This window comes from Xyrauchen texanus, chromosome 32 (genome assembly GCF_025860055.1).
Source record: "Xyrauchen texanus isolate HMW12.3.18 chromosome 32, RBS_HiC_50CHRs, whole genome shotgun sequence".
Taxonomy (NCBI): domain Eukaryota; kingdom Metazoa; phylum Chordata; class Actinopteri; order Cypriniformes; family Catostomidae; genus Xyrauchen; species Xyrauchen texanus.
This window is the reverse complement of record NC_068307.1, coordinates 28,488,196-28,509,230: the sequence shown is the minus strand read 5'-3', so window position 1 is coordinate 28,509,230 and position 21,035 is coordinate 28,488,196. Positions and strand designations below refer to the sequence as shown.

General features: G+C 42.8%; 1 protein-coding gene across 4 annotated transcripts in view; it reads left to right on the top strand.

Annotated features, from left to right (window-relative positions):
- The window catches only part of LOC127626108 (interleukin-1 receptor accessory protein-like 1-B), a 399,289-nt gene that overhangs the window by 144,182 nt on the left and 234,072 nt on the right, over positions 1–21,035 (top strand). For all 4 annotated transcript variants that reach the window (XM_052101674.1, XM_052101672.1, XM_052101673.1 and 1 more), the window contains exon 3: positions 17,835–18,114. In XM_052101674.1, the coding sequence (XP_051957634.1) occupies positions 17,835–18,114 (280 nt within the window). The remainder of the gene's footprint in view (positions 1–17,834; positions 18,115–21,035) is intronic.

Below are 21,035 nucleotides of genomic sequence, written 5' to 3'. Positions count from 1 at the left end.
TGTGGAATGTGAACGGGTTGGGCAACCCATAAAAAGAAGGAAGGTTATTTCTCTTCTTAATAAGCATAAGAAATATGATATAGTGTTTCTTCTATATTTACAGTGCATCCGGAAAGTATTCACAGCACATCACTTTTTCCACATTTTGTTGTTACAGCCTTATTCCAAAATGAATATATTCATTATTTGCCTCAAAATTCTACAAATAATACCCCATAATGACAACTTGAAAGAAGTTTGTTTGAAATCTTTGCAAATTTATAAAAAAATAAAAAATAAAATAAATCACATGTACATAAGTATTCACACCCTTTGGCACCAATAACAGCCTCAAGTCTTTTTGTGTATGATGCTACAAGCTTGGCACACCTATTTTTGGGCAGTTTCTCCCATTTTTCTTTGCAGGACCTCTCAAGCTCCATCAGGTTGGATGGGGAGCGTCGGTGCACAGCCATTTTCAGATCTCTCCAGAGATGTTCAATCGGGTTCAAGTCTGGGCTCTGGCTGGACCACTCAAGAACATTCACAGAGTTGTCCCGTAGCCACTCCTTTGTTATCTTATGCGTTCGGTCTCAGACATTTGTCTCATTGGTCGCTTCCCCCTGAGAGAGCCCCTCCCTGATTTTGTATTGAACAGGAAGTTCTTGCCCCCATTGCAAAACCTTTCTATCAAACTAACCGGAGAAGTTAAATTACACCCGTTATCTCACATTTACACTCCATATGGACAAAAGTGTCCAGAGTGTTTCATTCAGACATTTAAATGTTGCCTCGAGCATATGAACCCTAAATGATGTAATTCCCCTTTCTGCTGGTCAGAGTGGATTGTGAGGGGGGTCACTACACTCGGTGTCCTGTATGAGAGTGTTGAGATCCTTTGAGGATCTGGTTCAACATTTTGGGATTCCAGATCTCAGTTCTTTAGATATTTACAGCTGTGACACCTGCTCTGTACTGTTTTGGGAGTAGCACACACCCCCCTAAAGCAGCAGATACTCTGGGAGGGGTGATTACTGCTTTTGGGAAAGGTCATGAGGCATCAGTATATTACTCCTGATAATTCAGAGTCTGGGGGCGGAGCTTCAACTTCAATCAAGAGATTATGGGAGAAAGATTTAATCTTGGTATTGGAGGAGGGGGTGTGGGATAGGATTATATAAAACATCAAGTCTGCATCTAGAGACACAAGGGTGCACCTTATGTAAGACATTATATAGATCCTATTGAACATCCTCTAGATTGTATAAGCTTGACCAAATAAATGTTTATTGAGGGTCATGGTGGGGATTGGGAGGGGTTATATTGGGGGTTAAATGTTGATTCTGTGTATATATGTTATTCTTTTCTTTGTTTAATGTATGAATCAATAACAAATTATAATCACAACAAAATTAAATACAAATAAAAAAAAGTTTCATTTTGTTGAATATTACGCAATTCAATTTAAAGGAATTTTGTTATGAAATTGAAATGTGCAAATCTTAATTTTTGACTTGTGTGTCGTTATTTTTCCGTGGCTCTGGAGATTCAGTGTCGTTGGAAGGCCGCTGCAGGAAACAATATATATTATTATAAAAAAATATTACTCAGTTTAGCTTCTAAGGTAAAGTTATTTATTGTTACGATTCCCTGTTGTCTGCCCCGCATTTCACATGCCACCGTCACAAACTACATTTCCCATAGTTCCCTGCCCTCATCACTGCCAGCATTCATTCATTGTTTTCACCTGTTTGTCATTTAGTCTCATTACCTTTGTGTATTTAAACCCTGTTTGTTCTCCAGTGAATGTCGATCGTTGAATGTTGATGTATGTTTCACTGCCTTGGATGTTCCGATGTTTGCTCCGTTGCCTGTCTTGCCGTGTTTTTTTCCTGCCGTGTTTCCCTAGTTCCGTGTTCCTCCGATGTGTTCGTGTTTAAGTTTCAGTTTTTCCCCCCCGTGGATGTTTTCTTTTGTTCCTGCTTGTTTGTTTTCACTTTGTCAATAAAGAACCCGCACTTAGATCCCACTCCTTGTCTGCCCTCGTCTGCATTCATAACATTTATACTGACTTGTATCAAAATACAAATACTGATCAAGAAAAATTTTTATGTGTCACAAAAATGCTTACCTAGTTCATAATCTGAAATATTTCTTCCTCATTTTGTATCATTTTCTTTGTTTCTACATTTTAAAAAATCCTAAACCTCTTGATTTTGAATCTCCATATTCAATGTGGATTTTTTTATTCTCTCTCTCTCTCTCTCTCTCTCTCTCTCTCTCTCTCTCTCTCATTATTATGGGATGTTCTTGCAGTGTGCACTCTTCCAGTATGAGACAGTGATTTCAATGCAGCCACAGACAAAAGCATCAATATCTTCTGCAGTGTTGTTTCATTCCAGATAACAGACTGCGTCATTCACGGAAGCTTTCACCTCAGTATGAATTATATTCTGTTTATTCTTTATTAGGATGTCATTTAACTTTTACTCCATGCATCAGTCAATCATGTCAGTTCTGCTACAGCTGTCTCTCTCTCTCTGTCTCTCTCTCGTGTCTTTCTCCAGCTGCTGTCTGTCAGTTTCACATCAGTTTGTTTGATGAAATTCGCTTGTACAGTGTGATAAAATACTACACAAACACCAGCAGTCAGACGTTTGTGTGTTTTGCATTGCTGCAAGTTGTTGAATTGTGTGTGTGTGTGTTGTGATCAATGACATTTTGTTGGTCTCATTTATCTCCTCCATTAATTAGATATTGTGAGTTTCTCAACTGTTCTTGTTCTCTCTTATTCTCTTTTCTCACTCATTCACTCTTTCCAGCAGAATAAATTATGTATATGCAAATGGTAACTATTGCCAAGAGTGCAATTTTCATTTTCATCCATCTTTTGAGCCACAGGTAGATTTATTGTAAACTCAATTTGCATTAAAGCTTTAATTTGCTGATAGAGAAATGGACAGTCCCGTGTGTGTGAGTGTGTGTGTGTGTTTGTGTGAGTGTGTGTGTCTGTGTGTGAGTGTGTGTGTCTGTGTGTGTGAGTGTGTGTGAGTGAGTGTGTGTGTGTGTGTGTGTGTGAGTGTGTGTGTGTGTGTGTGTGTGTGTGTGTGTGTGTGTGTGTGTGTGAGTGTTTGTGTGAGTGTGTGTGAGTGTGTGTGTGAGTGTGTTTTTGTGAGTGTGTGTATGTGTGTATGAGTGAATGTGAGTGTGTGTGTGAGTGTGTGTGAGTGTGTGTGAGTGTGTGTGTGTGTGAGTGTGTTTTTGTGAGTGTGTGTGTATGTGTGTATGAGTGAATGTGAGTGTGTGTGTGTGTGTGTGTGTGTGTGTGTGTGTGGGTGAGCATGTTTATGTGGGGACAATTTTGTAGGTTATAAACTGGTAATTAAAAGGGTATTATGCTATAAATGTGGTTTATTAGGACATATCTGGTGTCCCCATAATTTAAATAGCTTAAAAAACATATTAAACAATTTTTTATTGAAAAATTTAAAATGCAGAAAGTTTTCTGTGAGGCTGTGTTGGGTTTAGGGGTTGTGTTGGGTTTAAGAGTTGTGTTGGGTTTAGGAGTTGTGTTGGGTTTAAGAGTTGTGTTGGGTTTAAGAGTTGTGTTGGGTTTAGGAGTTGTGTTGGGTTTAGGGGTTGTGTTGGGTTTAGGGGTTGTGTTGGGTTTAGGAGTTGTGTTGGGTTTAGGAGTTGTGTTGGGTTTAAGAGTTGTGTTGGGTTTAGGAGTTGTGTTGGGTTTAGGAGTTGTGTTGGGTTTAGGAGTTGTGTTGGGTTTAGGAGTTGTGTTGGGTTTAGGAGTTGTGTTGGGTTTAGGGGTTGTGTTGGGTTTAGGGGTTGTGTTGGGTTTAGGGGTTGTGTTGGTTTAGGAGTTGTGTTGGGTTTAAGAGTTGTGTTGGGTTTAGGAGTTGTGTTGGGTTTAGGAGTTGTGTTGGGTTTAGGGGTTGTGTTGGGTTTAGGAGTTATGTTGGGTTTAGGGGTTGTGTTGGGTTTAGGGGATGTGTTGGGTTTAGGGGATGTGTTGGGTTTAGGGGTTGTGTTGGGTTTAGGAGTTGTGTTGGTTTAGGGGATGTGTTGGGTTTAGGAGTTGTGTTGGGTTTAGGAGTTGTGTTGGGTTTAGGGGATGTGTTGGGTTTAGGGGTAGTGTTTGGTTTAGGGGTTGTGTTGGGTTCAGGGGATGTTTTGGGTTTAGGGGATGTGTTAGGTTTAGGGGTTGTGTTTGGTTTAGGGGATGTGTTGTGTTTAGGGGTTGTGTTGGGTTTAGGGGTTGTGTTGGGTTTAGGGGATGTTTTGGGTTTAGGGGATGTGTTGGTTTACTGGTTGTGTTGGGTTTAGGAGTTGTATTGGGTTTAGGAGTTGTGTTGGGTTTAGGGGATGTGTTGGGTTTAGGAGTTGTGTTGGGTTTAGGGGATGTGTTGGGTTTAGGAGTTGTGTTGGGTTTAGGGGTTGTGTTGGGTTTAGGGGATGTGTTGGGTTTAGGGGTTGTGTTGGGTTTAGGAGTTGTGTTGGGTTTAGGGGATGTGTTGGGTTTAGGGGTTGTGTTGGGTTTAGGGGATGTGTTGGGTTTAGGGTTTGTGTTGGGTTTAGGTGTTGTGTTGGGTTTAGGGGATGTCTTGGGTTTAGGAGTTGTGTTGGGTTTAGGGGTTGTGTTGGGTTTAGGGGTAGTGTTGGGTTCAGGGGTTGTGTTGGGTTCAGGGGTTTTGTTGGGTTCAGGGGATGTGTTGGGTTTAGGAGTTGTGTTAGGTTTAGGGGATGTGTTGGGTTTAGGGGTTGTGTTGGGTTTAGGGGTTGTGTTGGGTTTAGGGGTTGTGTTGGGTTTAGGAGTTGTGTTGGGTTTAGGGGATGTGTTGGGTTTAGGAGTTGTGTTGGGTTTAGGGGTTGTGTTGGGTTTAGGGATTGTGTTGGGTTTAGGGGATGTGTTAGGTTTAGGGGTTGTGTTGGGTTTAGGGATTGTGTTGGGTTTAGGGGATGTGTTAGGTTTAGGAGTTGTGTTGGGTTTAAGGGATGTGTTGGGTTTAGGAGTTGTGTTGGGTTTAGGGGATGTGTTGGGTTTAGGGGTTGTGTTGGGTTTAGGAGTTGTGTTGAGTTTAGGCGATGTGTTGGGTTTAGGGTTTGTGTTGGGTTTAGGGGATGTGTTGGGTTTAGGGGATGTGTTAGGTTTAGGGGTTGTGTTGGGTTTAGGGGATGTGTTGGGTTTAGGGGTTGTGTTGGGTTTAGGGGATGTGTTGGGTTTAGGGGATGTTTTAGGTTTAGGGGTTGTGTTGGGTTTAGGGGATGTGTTGGGTTTAGGGGAGGTGTTGGGTTTAGGGGATGTGTTAGGTTTAGGGGTTGTGTTGGGTTTAGGGGTTGTGTTGGGTTTAGGAGTTGTGTTGGGTTTAGGGGATGGGTTGGGTTTAGGGGATGTGTTGGGTTTAGGGGTTGTGTTGGGTTTAGGGGATGTGTTGGGTTTATGAGTTGTGTTGGGTTTAGGGGATGTGTTGGGTTTAGGGGTTGTGTTGGGTTTAGGGGATGTGTTGGGTTTAGGAGTTGTGTTAGGTTTAGGGGATGTGTGGGGTTTAGGGGTTGTGTTGGGTTTAGGGGTTGTGTTGGGTTTAGGGGATGTGTTGGGTTTAGGGGTTGTGTTGGGTTTAGGGGATATGTTGGGTTTAGGGGTTGTGTTGGGTTTAGGAGTTGTGTTGGGTTTAGGGGATGTGTTGTGTTTAGGAGTTGTGTTAGGTTTAGGGGTTGTGTTGGGTTTAGGGGATTTGTTGGGTTTAGGGGATGTGTTAGGTTTAGGAGTTGTGTTGGGTTTAGGGGATGTGTTGGGTTTAGGAGTTGTGTTGGGTTTAGGGGATGTGTTGAGTTTAGGGGATGTGTTGGGTTTAGGGGATGTGTTGGGTTTAGGGGTTGTGTTGGGTTTAGGGGATGTGTTGGGTTTAGGAGTTGTGTTGGGTTTAGGGGATGTGTTGGGTTTAGGAGTTGTGTTGGGTTTAGGGGATGTGTTGGGTTTAGGGGATGTGTTAGGTTTAGGGGTTGTGTTGGGTTTAGGAGTTGTGTTGGGTTTAGGCGATGTGTTGGGTTTAGGGGATGTGTTGGGTTTAGGGGTTGTGTTGGGTTTAGGGGATGTGTTGGGTTTAGGGGTTGTGTTGGGTTTAGGAGTTGTGTTGGGTTTAGGGGATGTGTTGGGTTTAGGGGTGTGTTGGGTTTAGGGTTGTGTTGGGTTTAGGGGTTGTGTTGGGTTTAGGGGATGTGTTGGGTTTAGGGGTTGTGTTGGGTTTAGGGGTTGTGTTGGGTTTAGGGGATGTGTTGGGTTTAGGGGTTGTGTTGGTTTAGGGGTTGTGTTGGGTTTAGGGGATGTGTTGGGTTTAGGGATGTGTTAGGTTTAGGGGTTGTGTTGGGTTTAGGGGTTGTGTTGGGTTTAGGGATGTGTTGGGTTTAGGGGTTGTGTTGGGTTTAGGGGTTGTGTTGGGTTTAGGGGTTGTGTTGGGTTTAGGGGATGTGTTGGGTTTAGGGGATGTGTTAGGTTTAGGGATTGTGTTGGGTTTAGGAGTTGTGTTGGGTTTAGGTGTGTTAGGTTTAGGGATGTGTTGGGTTTAGGGATGTGTTAGGTTTAGGGTTGTGTTGGGTTTAGGGGATGTGTTGGGTTTAGGGATGTGTTTGGTTTAGGGGTTGTGTTGGGTTTAGGGGATGTGTTGGGTTTAGGGGATGTGTTGGGTTTAGGGGTTGTGTTGGGTTTAGGGGTTGTGTTGGGTTTAGGGGATGTGTTGGGTTTAGGGGTTGTGTTGGGTTTAGGGGTTGTGTTGGGTTTAGGGGATGTGTTGGGTTTAGGGGATGTGTTGGGTTTAGGGGTTGTGTTGGGTTTAGGGGATGTGTTGGGTTTAGGGGTTGTGTTGGGTTTAGGGATGTGTTGGGTTTAGGAGTTGTGTTGGGTTTAGGGGATGTGTTGGGTTTAGGGGATGTGTTAGGTTTAGGGGTTGTGTTGGGTTTAGGAGTTGTGTTGGGTTTAGGCGATGTGTTGGGTTTAGGGGATGTGTTGGGTTTAGGGGTTGTGTTGGGTTTAGGGGATGTGTTGGGTTTAGGGGTTGTGTTGGGTTTAGGAGTTGTGTTGGGTTTAAGGGATGTGTTGGGTTTAGGGGGTGTGTTGGGTTTAGGGGATGTGTTTTGGTTTAGGGGTTGTGTTGGGTTTAGGGGATGTGTTGGGTTTAGGGGATGTGTTGGGTTTAGGGGTTGTGTTGGGTTTAGGGGTTGTGTTGGGTTTAGGGGATGTGTTGAGTTTAGGGGTTGTGTTGGTTTTAGGAGTTGTGTTGGGTTTAGGGGATGTGTTGGGTTTAGGGGATGTGTTAGGTTTAGGGGTTGTGTTGGGTTTAGGGGTTGTGTTGGGTTTAGGCGATGTGTTAGGTTTAGGGGTTGTGTTGGGTTTAGGGGTTGGGTTTAGGGGATGTGTTGGGTTTAGGAGTTGTGTTGGGTTTAGGGGATGTGTTGGGTTTAGGGGATGTGTTAGGTTTAGGGATTGTGTTGGGTTTAGGAGTTGTGTTGGGTTTAGGCGATGTGTTAGGTTTAGGGGATGTGTTGGGTTTAGGGGATGTGTTAGGTTTAGGGGTTGTGTTGTGTTTAGGGGATGTGTTGGGTTTAGCGGATGTGTTTTGGTTTAAGGGTTGTGTTGGGTTTAGGGGATGTGTTGGGTTTAGGGGATGTGTTAGGTTTAGGGGTTGTGTTGGGTTTAGGGGTTGTGTTGGGTTTAGGAGTTGTGTTGGGTTTAGGGGATGTGTTGGGTTTAGGGGATGTGTTGGGTTTAGGAGTTGTGTTGGTTTAGGGGATGTGTTGTGTTTAGGGGTTGTGTTAGGTTTAGGGGATGTGTTGGGTTTAGGGGATGTGTTGGGTTTAGGGGTTGTGTCGGGTTTAGGAGTTGTGTTGGGTTTAGGGGATGTGTTGGGTTTAGGAGTTGTGTTGGTTTAGGGGATGTGTTGTGTTTAGTGGTTGTGTTGGGTTTAGGGGCTGTGTTGGGTTTAGGAGTTGTGTTGGGTTTAGGAGTTGTGTTGGGTTTAGGGGATGTGTTGGGTTTAGGGGTTGTGTTGGGTTTAGGGGATGTGTTGTGTTTAGTGGTTGTGTTGGGTTTAGGGGCTGTGTTAGGTTTAGGGGCTGTGTTGGGTTTAGGGGATAGAATATATAGTTTGTATAGTGTAATAATTATTATGTCTATGCAAAGTCCTCATAATGATAGGTACACCAACATGTGTGTGTGTGTGTGTGTGTGTGTGTGTGTGAGTATGTTTGTGTTTTAGTGCTAGTGTGAATGTGTGTTTGTGTGTATGAGTGTGTGTGTCATTGTGTGTGTCAGTATGTATGTATGTGTGTGTGTATGTGTGTGTGTCAGTGTGTGTGTGTGTTTATGTATGTTTGAGTTTGTTTGTGTGTATGAGGGTGTGTGTCATTGTGTGTGTCAGTATGTATGTATATGTGTTTGTGTTTGTATGTGTGTTTGTGTGTCAGTGTGTGTGTGTGTGTTTATGTATGTTTGAGTGTGTTTGTGTGTATGTATATGTGTTTGTGTGTGTGTCAGTGTGTGTGTATGTGTGTTTGTGTGTGTGTTTGTGTGTGTGTGTGTTTGTGTGTCAGTGTGTATGTATGTGTGTGTGTGTGTGTGTGTGTGCACAGTCATTGAGATAACTCACTGCAGTTAAAACACAAGTGATAATTTCCCAAAACAGCCCAACATCCCATAATGAGCACTGAAACATAATAACTGCTGTAATTGAATCTGCCCCCTCTCTCTCTCTCTCTCAGCTTTATCTCCTCAATTAAACTTCTGACATTTCAACATCCTAGATCTGAAATGGAAAATCTTTTGGTTGCCGCAGGATATTTTTATAACTTTTATGTTCTGCATTAAGTGACTCTGAAGTGCCAGACAAACGCAATCAGTTCTTTGCAGTCATTTTAAATTGGCAGTTTTTACATCATTTATAACTTTCTGAAACACATTCATCTTCAGGGGTGTTCACACTCTGTCACTTCATGTGTTTTACTTTGCTTCACTGACTGCGCGGCATCATTTTATTTCTGTATTCTTTTTCTTTTAAATTCATTTTATACATTTTTTAATCACTTTTTAATTTGTTTCTTGTTTTTAATAGGTTTTAAAATAGCTTTTATCTTGTATTTGCTTTATCATTTTTATGTAAAGCACATTGATTTGCAATTGTGTATAAAATGTGCTATAAAATTAAACTTACAGCAGTATCCTCATTATTTATTCATGCTGAAATGTCTGCTGAGAGCTGCAAATCTTTGCTTAATTAGTCAACTTTCTTAAGTGAGTTGAAATGGCAAATACAATTGTTAATCCAACTTAAGTACAAGTTGATTAACTCAAAAATTAATAAGTTAAGTTGGCATTACATTTTAGTTGTTAAGGCTCATTGATACAACTAAACCTCAAAATCATTTTTACAGTGTTGGGCAATAATTACGATTGCAGTCGTTTTTATTTTTTAAAGAAAATAATGTATTTTGATACCGTCCATGTGAAATCCTCAATAGGTTTTAAGACTGATTGCTCTGTCTGTAGTGGGAACATGTCACACTGTTCACCGTCAGCATCAGGTCAAGACACAAACACGGCTGCAGGAAGGGAAACTTGCATTATTTACACACAATGTGTACGCGCTTCTCCTCTGAGCTTTGAGCCAATACCCAAGGTGTAAAAACACATTGTATTGGTCAGATGGTCTGTCACGCTGCTGATACAAATAAACAGAAGAATCTCCTGCGCTACAGTGTGATAATGAGCTGTTTTGATTGGCTGTGAAGGATCGCTTACACTCTGTCAATGAATATTTCAGGCATTGTACAATTTGTTTTTGAAGTTGTGTATTATTGTATTTTAATGCATTTTTTAAGTATATGCATTTTATTAATAAATGGGGGAAAGGATGTTTCTTAATTTAAATAACTTATCTCGTCTCCTTTAATGTCGCCTCTTCTCTGATGGGTTAAAGGGGTTGACTGCACACCACTGTTAGATCCCTCAAAATGAGTACAAATACCCACTAACATCACCCACACTTCTATATATAGATATAATGGTGCCACTAGTAAGTAGAGTGATTCCATTCTCTGACTTTAACGAGAAAGGAAGGAGATAATTGTGTTTTAAAGTGTGGAGTAAGTGATTCTTGAGAAAGGCTGTTGATATTTGAACTCAACAGCCAGACAAACACACCCCTCCCTTCAGAAGCTCCGCCCCCACATTCATGCATGCGCAATAGTGTTGTGTGAATCAGTCCAATCAACTTTGTTTATTTTTTCATTTACAGAGTCAGGGTTGTGGACAAACACAGATTTTTTACAGCTAGAGGATCATGAAGAGATATTTGTGGAATTTGACAAAAAGTGTATTGGATTAAAATGACTTGCTCCACCTTTAACCGTCTTTACTTTTGGATGACAGGCCCCCTCCTGTCACCATGGCAACAGAGACACATAAGAGACCCATCCCTGGGTCATTCATTGAGGGATTCTATAGAAATTTGACTTGATCTGACTTCCTGTACAGTTGGATTGGACGTCCTGTGCAGCATGGTTTAACCTCCTGTCCAGTGACGTTTGAATTCATATTTAGCTGGATTGGACTTCCTGTCTAGTGGGGTTTTACTTCCTGTCTAGTGAGGTTTGACTTCCTTTCCAGTGAGGTTTGTGTCGTTGTGTTTTATTTTTGGAGGTTTGTTACTCTGCAATAGACAGAAAGTGCTGGATGAATAATGTGACATGTTTCTCAGTTAGGGTTAGTAAATAAAACATTGAGTGGGCCTCAGCATCTGTCTGCAGCAGCTGTTTCACACAGACACAACCATAGATATTAGACAAGAGATTTGACTGAATATTCAGATATTCATATATGGTTATATATAACATTACAAACAGCACATCTTTTTAACAATATCATTGACATGTGTATGAATCATCTGAAGTCTTTGAATCTACAATTCTTATTTCATGTGAAATCACACAGTTAAATCTGCATTTTGATTTGAGACATCAGTCAAGTTGGAAATATTTTTTTTAAATTTAGTAATTGTTTTGATTACTGGTGGTATAATGGGTAACCCTTCTGTAAAGCTGATTTGAAACCATATGTATGGTGATGTGTTATACAAATTAAGCTGATGTGTCTTTTTTTATTGACATTTTTGTAGCAATTTTAAGAGATATAAGAAATAAAAATAAATCAGTCACATGATGCCATGCAAGGATCAGACGTGTGAATGGCGAGCTCTTGGCACATTGCTAGTTTTAATAACTTTTATGACTTAAACCGGTGAGATTCGATACACTCTGTTCCATAACTGTTCTAGGAGGACAATATGTCAAACAATTCAAAATCCTCGAGCTCTGGAGACATTAAAAGACACTTATGTGCTCAAACTGACACCCCTAAGAGGGCCTCGGCCCAGGAGTTGATTTGGTCGGAGAGATGTGGGAAATGGAGTGGTGGTGGCGCAGTGGTCTAAAGCACATAACTGGTAATCAGAAGGTTGCTGGTTTGATCCCCACAGCCACCACCATTGTGTCCTTGAGTAAGACACTTAACTCCTGGTTGCTCCAGGAGTATTGTCCCTGTAATAAGTGCACTGTAAGTCACCTTGGATAAAAGCATCTGCCAAATGTGTAAATGTAAATGCAGCGAGAGATGCTGAATATGTTGGCAATGCTGACGAAGGTTGTTGCTAACTTGGAGGATCTTGCTGTGATACGTCGATCGATCACTGCCATGGAGGCAAAGTTTACTGATGTACCTGGAGTCTTCGAAGAGGGAATTATCTGCTAATCTGTTAGCAATCAAGGTGGATTTGGAGCATTTTTGGGAGAAGTTGGAGGACATGGAAATACCGTGCCGGTGGAATAACATCCCTATCGTGGGAGTCCTGGAGGGAGTGGAGGGACAGGATATGGTGGAATTCCTGGATGGGCTCTTTCCGAGTCTGCTCGACATAACAGGCCATAAGCTGGAAAGCGAGCAAGCTCACAGAGTTCTGGCTCGGCAATCTGTGGAGGGAGCCCTGATCAATCCTGGCCAAATTTCTGTGATCATCCAATAAAGATCTTGTGATACACGAGGAAAGGAGTAAAGGAAGGCTTTCTTGGAAGAATCACAGCATTCTCTTGTTCCAATTCAAGAAATGCAAGAAACCTTTACATCAACAGAAGGTCGCTTTTGCACTGATATGCCGGCCAAATTGAGAATAGATGCTAAGGATGGCCGTAAAACATTCACATGCCCATAGCAAGCATTGTCCTTCATAAAGTCATTGGAGTGAGTAAGTCATTTGCACTCATGTTGCTGCCGAGTGGACCGGCTCACTGAACACCCACTTGACAGTTTGAGAAACCTTCAAGACAGTTTTATAGATGAAGATACTCTGAAGGTATTCTGCCTATTGGCTGGAATTTGTTTTAAAGATTATCTTTTGCTGAGTAATTCTGTCTCACAAAATTTTTATAGAAACAACTCGAGCAACCTGATGGCAAAGTTGTCGCAGGGGCTGTCATAGGCGTGCATGTACTGTTTGAGTTTAGAAGTATGGACGCAAGTTTGCGTTGTTGTGCGTGGGGTTAATGCACACATTTCCCCTCATTTCATCTGTTGTCGATTGCTCAATTGGAAACATCTTAGTCTCAGATCACGCCCTGGTGAGTTTAGAGGTGTTGCCATATAAGGAGAAAAATAAATCATATATATTCCACTTTAATGTATCCCTTTTGCAAAATCCTGATTTCCAACAAATGTTAAAGGCTGAAATCAATGTTTATATGGAGACCAAATGGTCCTCAGTATCCTCTGTGGGCATGGCTTGGTTGGCACTTAAGGCAGTTCTTAGGGGTAGGCTCATACAGTATGCCTCATTCACCAAAAAATTCAAAGCATGAGAAATCGTGGAGTTGGAATAGAATATTAAAAGTAACGAGGCAGAGATGATGCACAGAATGTCGTCTAATGGCCTCAGAGAATTTACCCTATTGAAATACAGATATAACACTATTTTGTCACAGAAGGTGAAATTTTGGTTATTCAGGGAAAGACAGTCTTACTTTGAGTTGGGGGACAAGGCAGGGAAGCTGCCTTGTCACAGAGAGTCTTTTTCTACAATTTCCTCCGTGAAATCTACTAGTGGTCGGACATTGATATTAATAATGGTTTTATGAATTCTATCTTAATGTCTGTAGTTCCACATCTTCGTCAACTGATGAGGATATTCAAAAATTTGTGGAACCATTAGATCTTCCTAAATGGACAACTGAGCAAAAACAATTTCTCTTGATTCTGAGATAATCTTGGAGGAGCTTGGCGAGGTAATTAAGACCTTGCCTACTGGCAAGGCACCGGGCCAGATGGCTTTGCTGCTGAATTTTTTTAGATCTTATTCTACAGAACTGATTCCAATTTTCTAGAAGTTTATATGGAATCATTAAAGAATGGAAAGCTTCCACCAACCATGACACAAGCCCGGATCAGTCTGATTCTTGAAAAGGACAACGATCCAAGTGAGTTTTAGATTTACCGTCCAATTTCCCTGATCCAGCTAGATGTTAAGATATTGCCAAAGGGGGCCTGGGTATCTCAGCGAGTATTAACGCTGACTATCACCCCTGGAGTTTGTGAGTTTGTATCCAGGGCGTGTTGAGTGATTCCAGCCAGGTCTCCTAAGCAACCAAATTGGCCCAGTTGATAGGAAGGGTAGATTCACATGGGGTAACCTCATCAGGGTCACTATAATGTTATTGTATAATAATTATTTTACTCTGGATAGGGGCACCAGCAGGGTTACCCTCTTTCCCCATTATTGTTCCGTCTTGCCCTGGAACCATTAGCAGTAAGAAAGGAGGATGATTTTCCAGGGGTGATGGCGGGAGGTGTGGCACTTAAGCTTTTGCTTTACGCAGATGATATTTTATTATTCATCTCTGACCCCACTAGATTTATGACTCGCCTCAACAGAATTATTAATTCATTTCTAAATTCTCAGGATACAGAGTTTATTGATCTAAATCTGAGGCTTTGGCTCTGCCAGTGTACTGTCCAGTAACGGCCTTCCAGTGGCACAAACAAGACATTAAGTATTTGGGCATTTTATTCCCAGCAAGTTAATTTCGACGTTTCTATCAAACTAACCGGAGAAGTTATATTACACCCCGTTATCTCACATTTATACTCGATATGGACAAAAGTGCCCAGAGTGTTTAATTCAGACATTTATTTAAATGTTGCCTCGAACATATGAACCCTAAATTAACACATCTCTTCTTGAAGGCACTTTTCCCACTACATTTAAGCAGGCTCGAGTAACCCCGCTGCTGAAAAAACCTGCACTTAACCCCACACAGATAGAACACTACAGACCAGTCTCTCTCATCCCATTCATGGCAAAAACACTTGAAAGGGCAGTTTTCAATCAGATCTCTGCCAATCTCTCACAGAACAAGCTACTGGATGACAATCAGTCAGGCTTCAAAAGTGGACACTCCACTGAGGCTGCCTTATCACAGAGTCGCTGAGACAGGCAAAAGCTGAATCCAGATCATCCGTTCTGATTCTGCTGGACCTTTCTGCTGCCTTTGACACAGTCAACCATCAGATCCTACTCTCCACCCTCTCTAAACTGGGCATCACCAGAACTGTGCTTGGCTGGTTCAACTCCTATCTCTCAGATAGGTCCTTTGAGGTAGCCTGGAGAGGGGAGGTATCCAAGCCACATCAGTTACTTACTGGGATACCTCAGGGATCAGTGCTTGGGCCACTTCTCTTCTCCATATACACAACGTCATTAGGACACATCATCCAGTCACATGGTTTCTCTTACCACTGCTATGCTGATGACACTAAAATCTACTTGTCTTTCCAGCCCAACGACACCACAGTGACCGCTCGAATCACTGCCAGACATCTCAGCCTGGATGAAGGAACACCACCTGCAACTCAACCCAGCCAAAACCGAACTCCTTGTCTTTCCAGCCAACCCTGCTGTTGAACACAACATCACCGTGCAGCTGGGTCCAACTACACTGTCGCCTTCCAAAACGTTCAGAAGTTTAGGAGTAACGATTGATGATGAGCTAAATTTCACAGACCACTCAAATACTGCAAGATCATGTAGATTTACACTCTACAATATCATGAAGAAAAGACCTTTCATCTCTTTAAATGCCACACAACTGCTCATTCAGTCACTTGTCATAACTAGACTGCACTACTGTAACGCTCTCATTACAATCCTTCCTGCATGTGCTATTAGACCTCTGCAAATTATCTAGAATGCAGCAGCATGTCTGGTCTTTAATGAACCAAAGAGAGCACATGTTACACCATTCTTTGTCTCTCTCCACTGGCTTTCTCCACGTACTAAATTCAAGCCTCAGGGGCTTACTACAGTCACTGGCATACAAAACAGTCACTGGGTCTGCTCCAGCATACCTAAAAACATTTATGCAGATCTACACTCCTGCCAGAAGCCTGCGGTCGGCTAAGGAACGTCGCCTTGTTGTACCAAAAGAGGCACCAAAACACTTTCCCGGACTTTCAGTTTCATCATACCACGTTGGTGGAATGACCTTCCCAACTCAATCTGTGAAGCTGACTCGCTCTCTATCTTCAAAAAACAGCTAAAACACATCTTTTCCAAGAGCACTTAACCAGTCACTAAAAAAAAATAAAAAATTATAAAATTACAATTCTTGTTGCACATAAATCTGTTTTGTATGCTATTCTGATGATAGTGAAACTTTGTAGTATGGCACTTTTCGTACCACTGTCTCCTTAAGATGATTCGCATATGTTTTCCTATTTTGTAAGTCGATTTGGATAAAAGCGTCTGCCAAATGTATAAATGTAAATGTAAATGATGTATGAATAATTCCCCTTTCTGCTGGTCAGAGTGGATTGTGAGGGGGTCACTACACTCGGTGTCCTGTATGAGAGTGTTGAGATCCTTTGAGGATCTGGTTCAACATTTTGGGATTCCAGATCTCAGTTCTTTAGATATTTACAGCTGTGACACCTGCTCTGTACTGTTTTTGGGAGTAGCATACACCCCCCTAAAGCAGCAGATACACTGAGAGAGGTGATTACTGCTTTTGGAAAAGGTCATGAGGCATCAGTATATTACTTCCTGCTAATTCAGAGTCTGGGGGACAGAGATTTAACTTCTATCAAGATGTTTAAACATTTAAACTTAGTATTGGAGAAATTTCTCCTTATGCAATTCAAGATTTTACATTGATTCTATTGGACCCCCTCTAGATTGTATAGGCTTGGTCTTGAAGACACACCCACCTGCTGGCGATGCCAATAAAAAGATGGGGACACAACCCGTGTTTTTGGTGGTATGTTAAGATCCAAGAATTTTGGTTGAGGGTTCAGAGTTTTATGTGTGACATATTGGGCACTCAAATTTAATTTTGCCCCAGACTCTGTATTTAAGGCGATGGGGCGGTCATTAATATAGGTGATAAACACTGTGGCAGGGCGGTGGGCGGGTATGGGTGGTGATTCTACACACCCGGTCCCTTATCAGGCTAATCAAGCCTCCGAGACGGATAAAGGCCGACTGCGGAAGATGGTGTGGGAGAGAGAGATTGCCTCCTCCTTGCCCGTCTAAATCCCTTTACAAGCATATAAAACATTGGATCTTAGCTGTTGTTATGAATGGCAGACAGGTCATCCTTAGGGGTTGGAAGTTGGCTGGAGTGCCTTCAATTCAGGAGTGGTGCACAAAGATGGGCAGGGTGGCGGCATTTGAGGAGGTGTCGTGAAGAAGGGTAGGCAACCGGGAGTTGTTTGAAAAATAGTGGGGCAGCTATTTGGCATTTTTGTAGGGCTCTCGGGGAGGGGTGGTGGAGAGGGACTTATAGTTTTAAATGTGTGTATTTATTTACATTTAAATGTATTCATTTGGCAGACGCTTTTATCCAAAGCGACTTTCAGAGCCCTTATTACAGGGACAATCCCCCCGGAGCAACCTGGAGTTAAGTGCCTTGCTCAAGGACACAATGGTGGTGGCTGTGGGGATCGAACCAGCGACCTTCTGATTAACAGTTTAGTGCTTTAGACCATATATATATATGATGTTGCCATGGTTTCATTTTGAGTATGAAGATGTGATGTAAGATTTAATTTGTATTTTATTTTTATTGTTTTGCTGTGGTTGTGTATGAGTGTGTGTGTGTGTGTGTGTGTCACATTAACTTTTTTCCTGTACCACACATACAGTGCAGTCAACACACAAACGCACACACACACACACACACACACACACACACACACACACACACACACACACACACACACACACACACACACACAAACACACACACACACACACATGTTGGTCTACCTATAATTATGAGGACTTTCCATAGACATAATGATTTTTATACTGTTCAAACTGTTTTATACATGTTCTATCCCCTAAACCCAACACAACCCCTAAACCCAACACAACCCCTGAACCCAACACAACCCCTAAACCCAACACATCCCCTAAACCTAACACAACCCCTAAACCCAACACAACCCCTAAACCAAAAACCCTCACAGAAAACTTTCGGCATTTTTACATTTTCAATGAAACATCGTTTAATATGTTTTTTAAACTATTTAAATTATGGGGACACCAGAATGTCCTCATAAACCACATTTATAGCATAATACCCTTTTAATTACTGTTTATAACCTACAAAATTGTTCTCGTAAACCACATAAACATGTCCACAAACACACACACACACACACACATAAGCAGTGCCGTTTTGTGCCTATTACATGTTATTACAGTGTTTTAAATATATCCCATTAATAACACACATGTTCTCTCTATCTACAGTGGATGGCTGCACGGATTGGTCTGTGGACTACCTGAAGTATAAAGTTCTGTTGGGCGAGCCTGTGAGGATTAAATGTGCTTTATTTTATGGATATATCCGTGCAAATTACACACACGCTCAGAGTGCTGGACTTAGTTTGATGTGGTATAAAAGCACTGGACACGGAGACTTCGAGGAACCCATTTCATTTGATGGCATCCGCATGAGTAAAGAGGAAGACTCCATCTGGTTCAGACCGGCTGAGATCCACGACGTGGGTCATTATTCATGTGTGTTGAGGTACAAGCGGCTTTCTTCCTCTGTGTGTGTGTGTTTGAATGCCATTTGAACTGTTTCCTGAAACACAGATACTGTTGCATGATAGGTAAGCAAAGGGAGTGCTGTAACAGTTTGCTGCTTGTTATTTCTTATAACAGTGTTAGAGCATATCATAACCCATTAATATCATGGAGAGAGTTGAAAGATTTGCGAATGGACAGTTTTCAGAACCCAATCCCTTGTGTGTGTATGTGTGTGTGTGAGTGTGTGTATATGTGTGTGTGAGTTTGAGTGTGTGTGTATGTGTGTGTGTGAGTGTGTGTATGCGTGTGTGTGAGTTTGAGTGTGTGTGTGAGTGTGTTTGTGAGTGTGTGTGTGTGATTGTGTGTGTGTGTGTGTGTGTGAGTGAGTGTGTATGTGTGTGAGTGTGTGTGTTTGTGTGTGTGTGTGAGTGTGTGTGTTTGTGTGTGTGCATGAGTGTATATGTGTTCATTTGAGTGTGTGTTTGTTTATGTGTATGTCTGTGTGTGTGTGTGTTTTTGTGTGTGAATGTGTGTTTTAGTTTGTTTGTGTGTGTGTGTGTGTGTGTGTGTGTGTGTGTGTGTTTGTTTGTGTGTTTGAGTGTATGTTTGTTTGTGTGTGTGTGTGTTTGTATGTGTGTGTGAGTGTGTGTATGCGTGTGTTAGTGTGTGTGTGTGTGTGTGTGTATGTGTGTTTGTGTGTGTGTGTTTGAGGGTGTGTGTGTGTGTGTTTGTGTGTGTTTGTGTGTGTTTGTGAGTGTGTGTGAATCGCCCCTCTGTGATGCTTTCTGCAACTTTTGTCATGTGGAGGGTGATGCGGAGCATCGACGCCTCAAATTTACAATGATGAAAGAACATTATTGAAACTCAAATTTGTATTATTTTTCTATTATTGTTGTCTTTTTGGATGAAAAAGAATGCTCAGACTGAAGGAAGACTACAGATCTGCTTTGATCTTTTAATGCCTAAACACAATAAAGTCTATTGGTAGATTGAACGACTCAAAATGATTTACTGATTCACTCATCGCACATCTTATGGAGTTTTGTGTTCCTTGTCACAGTCGCTTTCAGCTTGCTCACTGGGGTTATTAATACAATTATTATTTAATTACTTATCTTTAAACATGATAAACAATCGTATTTTATCTAATTACACAATGATGATTCATCAACATTATAGACATTACAGTTTTATCATCTGTTAATGCCTGAAATTCTGTACAGCTGCTTTGAAACGATGTGTGTTGTGAAATGCGCTATACAAATAAAATTGACTTGACTTGACATAAGACCACCTAGTCCACCTTCATCGCCACCTAGTGACATTTCCAGGAGTCGTTGAACTAATCAGTTCATAAACTTGAATAAATGTGTGAAACAGAAGCAAGCCTCAGCAAAATACGTTTGGTTACGTATGTAACCTCCATTCCCCGAGGGAGGGAATGACACGTTGTGTTGGAGAAGCGACACTAGGGGTCTCTCTTGAGCGCCGATATCCACCTCTGATCTATGAAAAAAGGCCAATGAGAGTTGGCAGCCGGTATTTGCATGTCCCGCCCCCGGACATACGGGTATTTAAGTGGCGCAAATACGGGAGTTCATTCAGGATTTTTCTGAGGAGCTGGAAATGGTCCGGCCACAACAGTGGCTCGGTTCAGCGACATGGCGGAGGAAAGGCACAACGTGTCGTTCCCTCCCTCAGGGAACGGAGGTTACATACGTAACCAAACGTTCCCCTTCTGTCGCTCTCTCCACGTTGTGTCGGAGAAGCGACACTAGGGGACCCATTCCAATCTTGCCATGTGCTGAACCGTGTACGTGAACCGCCGATACAGAGGCAGGCAGGGATTTCATCCAGTGCCGCACATCGTCTGTACATGGCTGCACATACCCTTCCCCAATGCCCCATAAGAACATCGGAATCCTTCTACTTACCCTGGAAGGGGAACAAGGCGATGTTTGCCAACATGGGAACGGGCCAGCCTGGCTGGGCCTCTTTTCTCTCTATGTTTCTCGCATAGAGCAATCACGGCCGGGGCCCTTACACGCATATAGGGAAGGGGGTCTTACCCAGACCCTGCGGAGACCACACCTGCCCTTTTTTTTGGGGAGGAAAAGTGGTAGACACGTCACACGGCCGTCTTAGGGCTCGTGTGGAAAGTATGGTGCGGTGGTAGATCCAGCCTCGAAAGGGGGGAGTTGCTACAGCACGGTGACTGGGGCAGCTGTAACTGCCTAAGAGAGACACGGGGGTCTGCTCGTAAGGGGACAGAACCGTGGAATTTACACACAGGGGGAGTCCGAGCAGGAGGCCTTACCTGTGGAGCACCTATACCAGTACAGGGTAGCCATCAGGGTACCCGCAGTGGCTTGGGTCGGCGAGTTCCTCCACTGAACCGCGGACCCGGAGGGCTGGGGAGGAATCGACCAGGGTCCCGACTTCGGAGTGGGGCGCCCTGGGAAGAAGGCGCACTACTTTACCTTGACGTCAGGAAAAGGGTGCTGGGCGCAAGCGATCCACCCGGCCAGTCGGTCTACGTGTTACTGAGTTCTACGGGCTCGGACCTGACAAAACACGAGACGCAACCGACTCGACGCGGAGGTTGTAAAACCTCGTGAATGTGTTGGGTGTTGCCCAACCTGCGGCTCTACAGATGTCTGCTAGGGAGGTGCCCTTGGCCAGTGCCCACGAGGATGCAACACCCCTTGTTGAGTGAGCTCGGACCCGCAAGGGTAGGGGCACGGCCTGGGTGTGATAAGCCAGTGTTATGGCGTCGACAACCCAGTGGGCGAGCCTCTGTTTGGAGACGGCATTCCCTTTCTGCCGTCCCCCAAAGCAGACAAAGTGCTCAGAGCGTCTGGTGTTCTGTGTGCGGTCCAGGTAAATGCGCAGGGCGCGCACTGGACATAGCAATGAAAG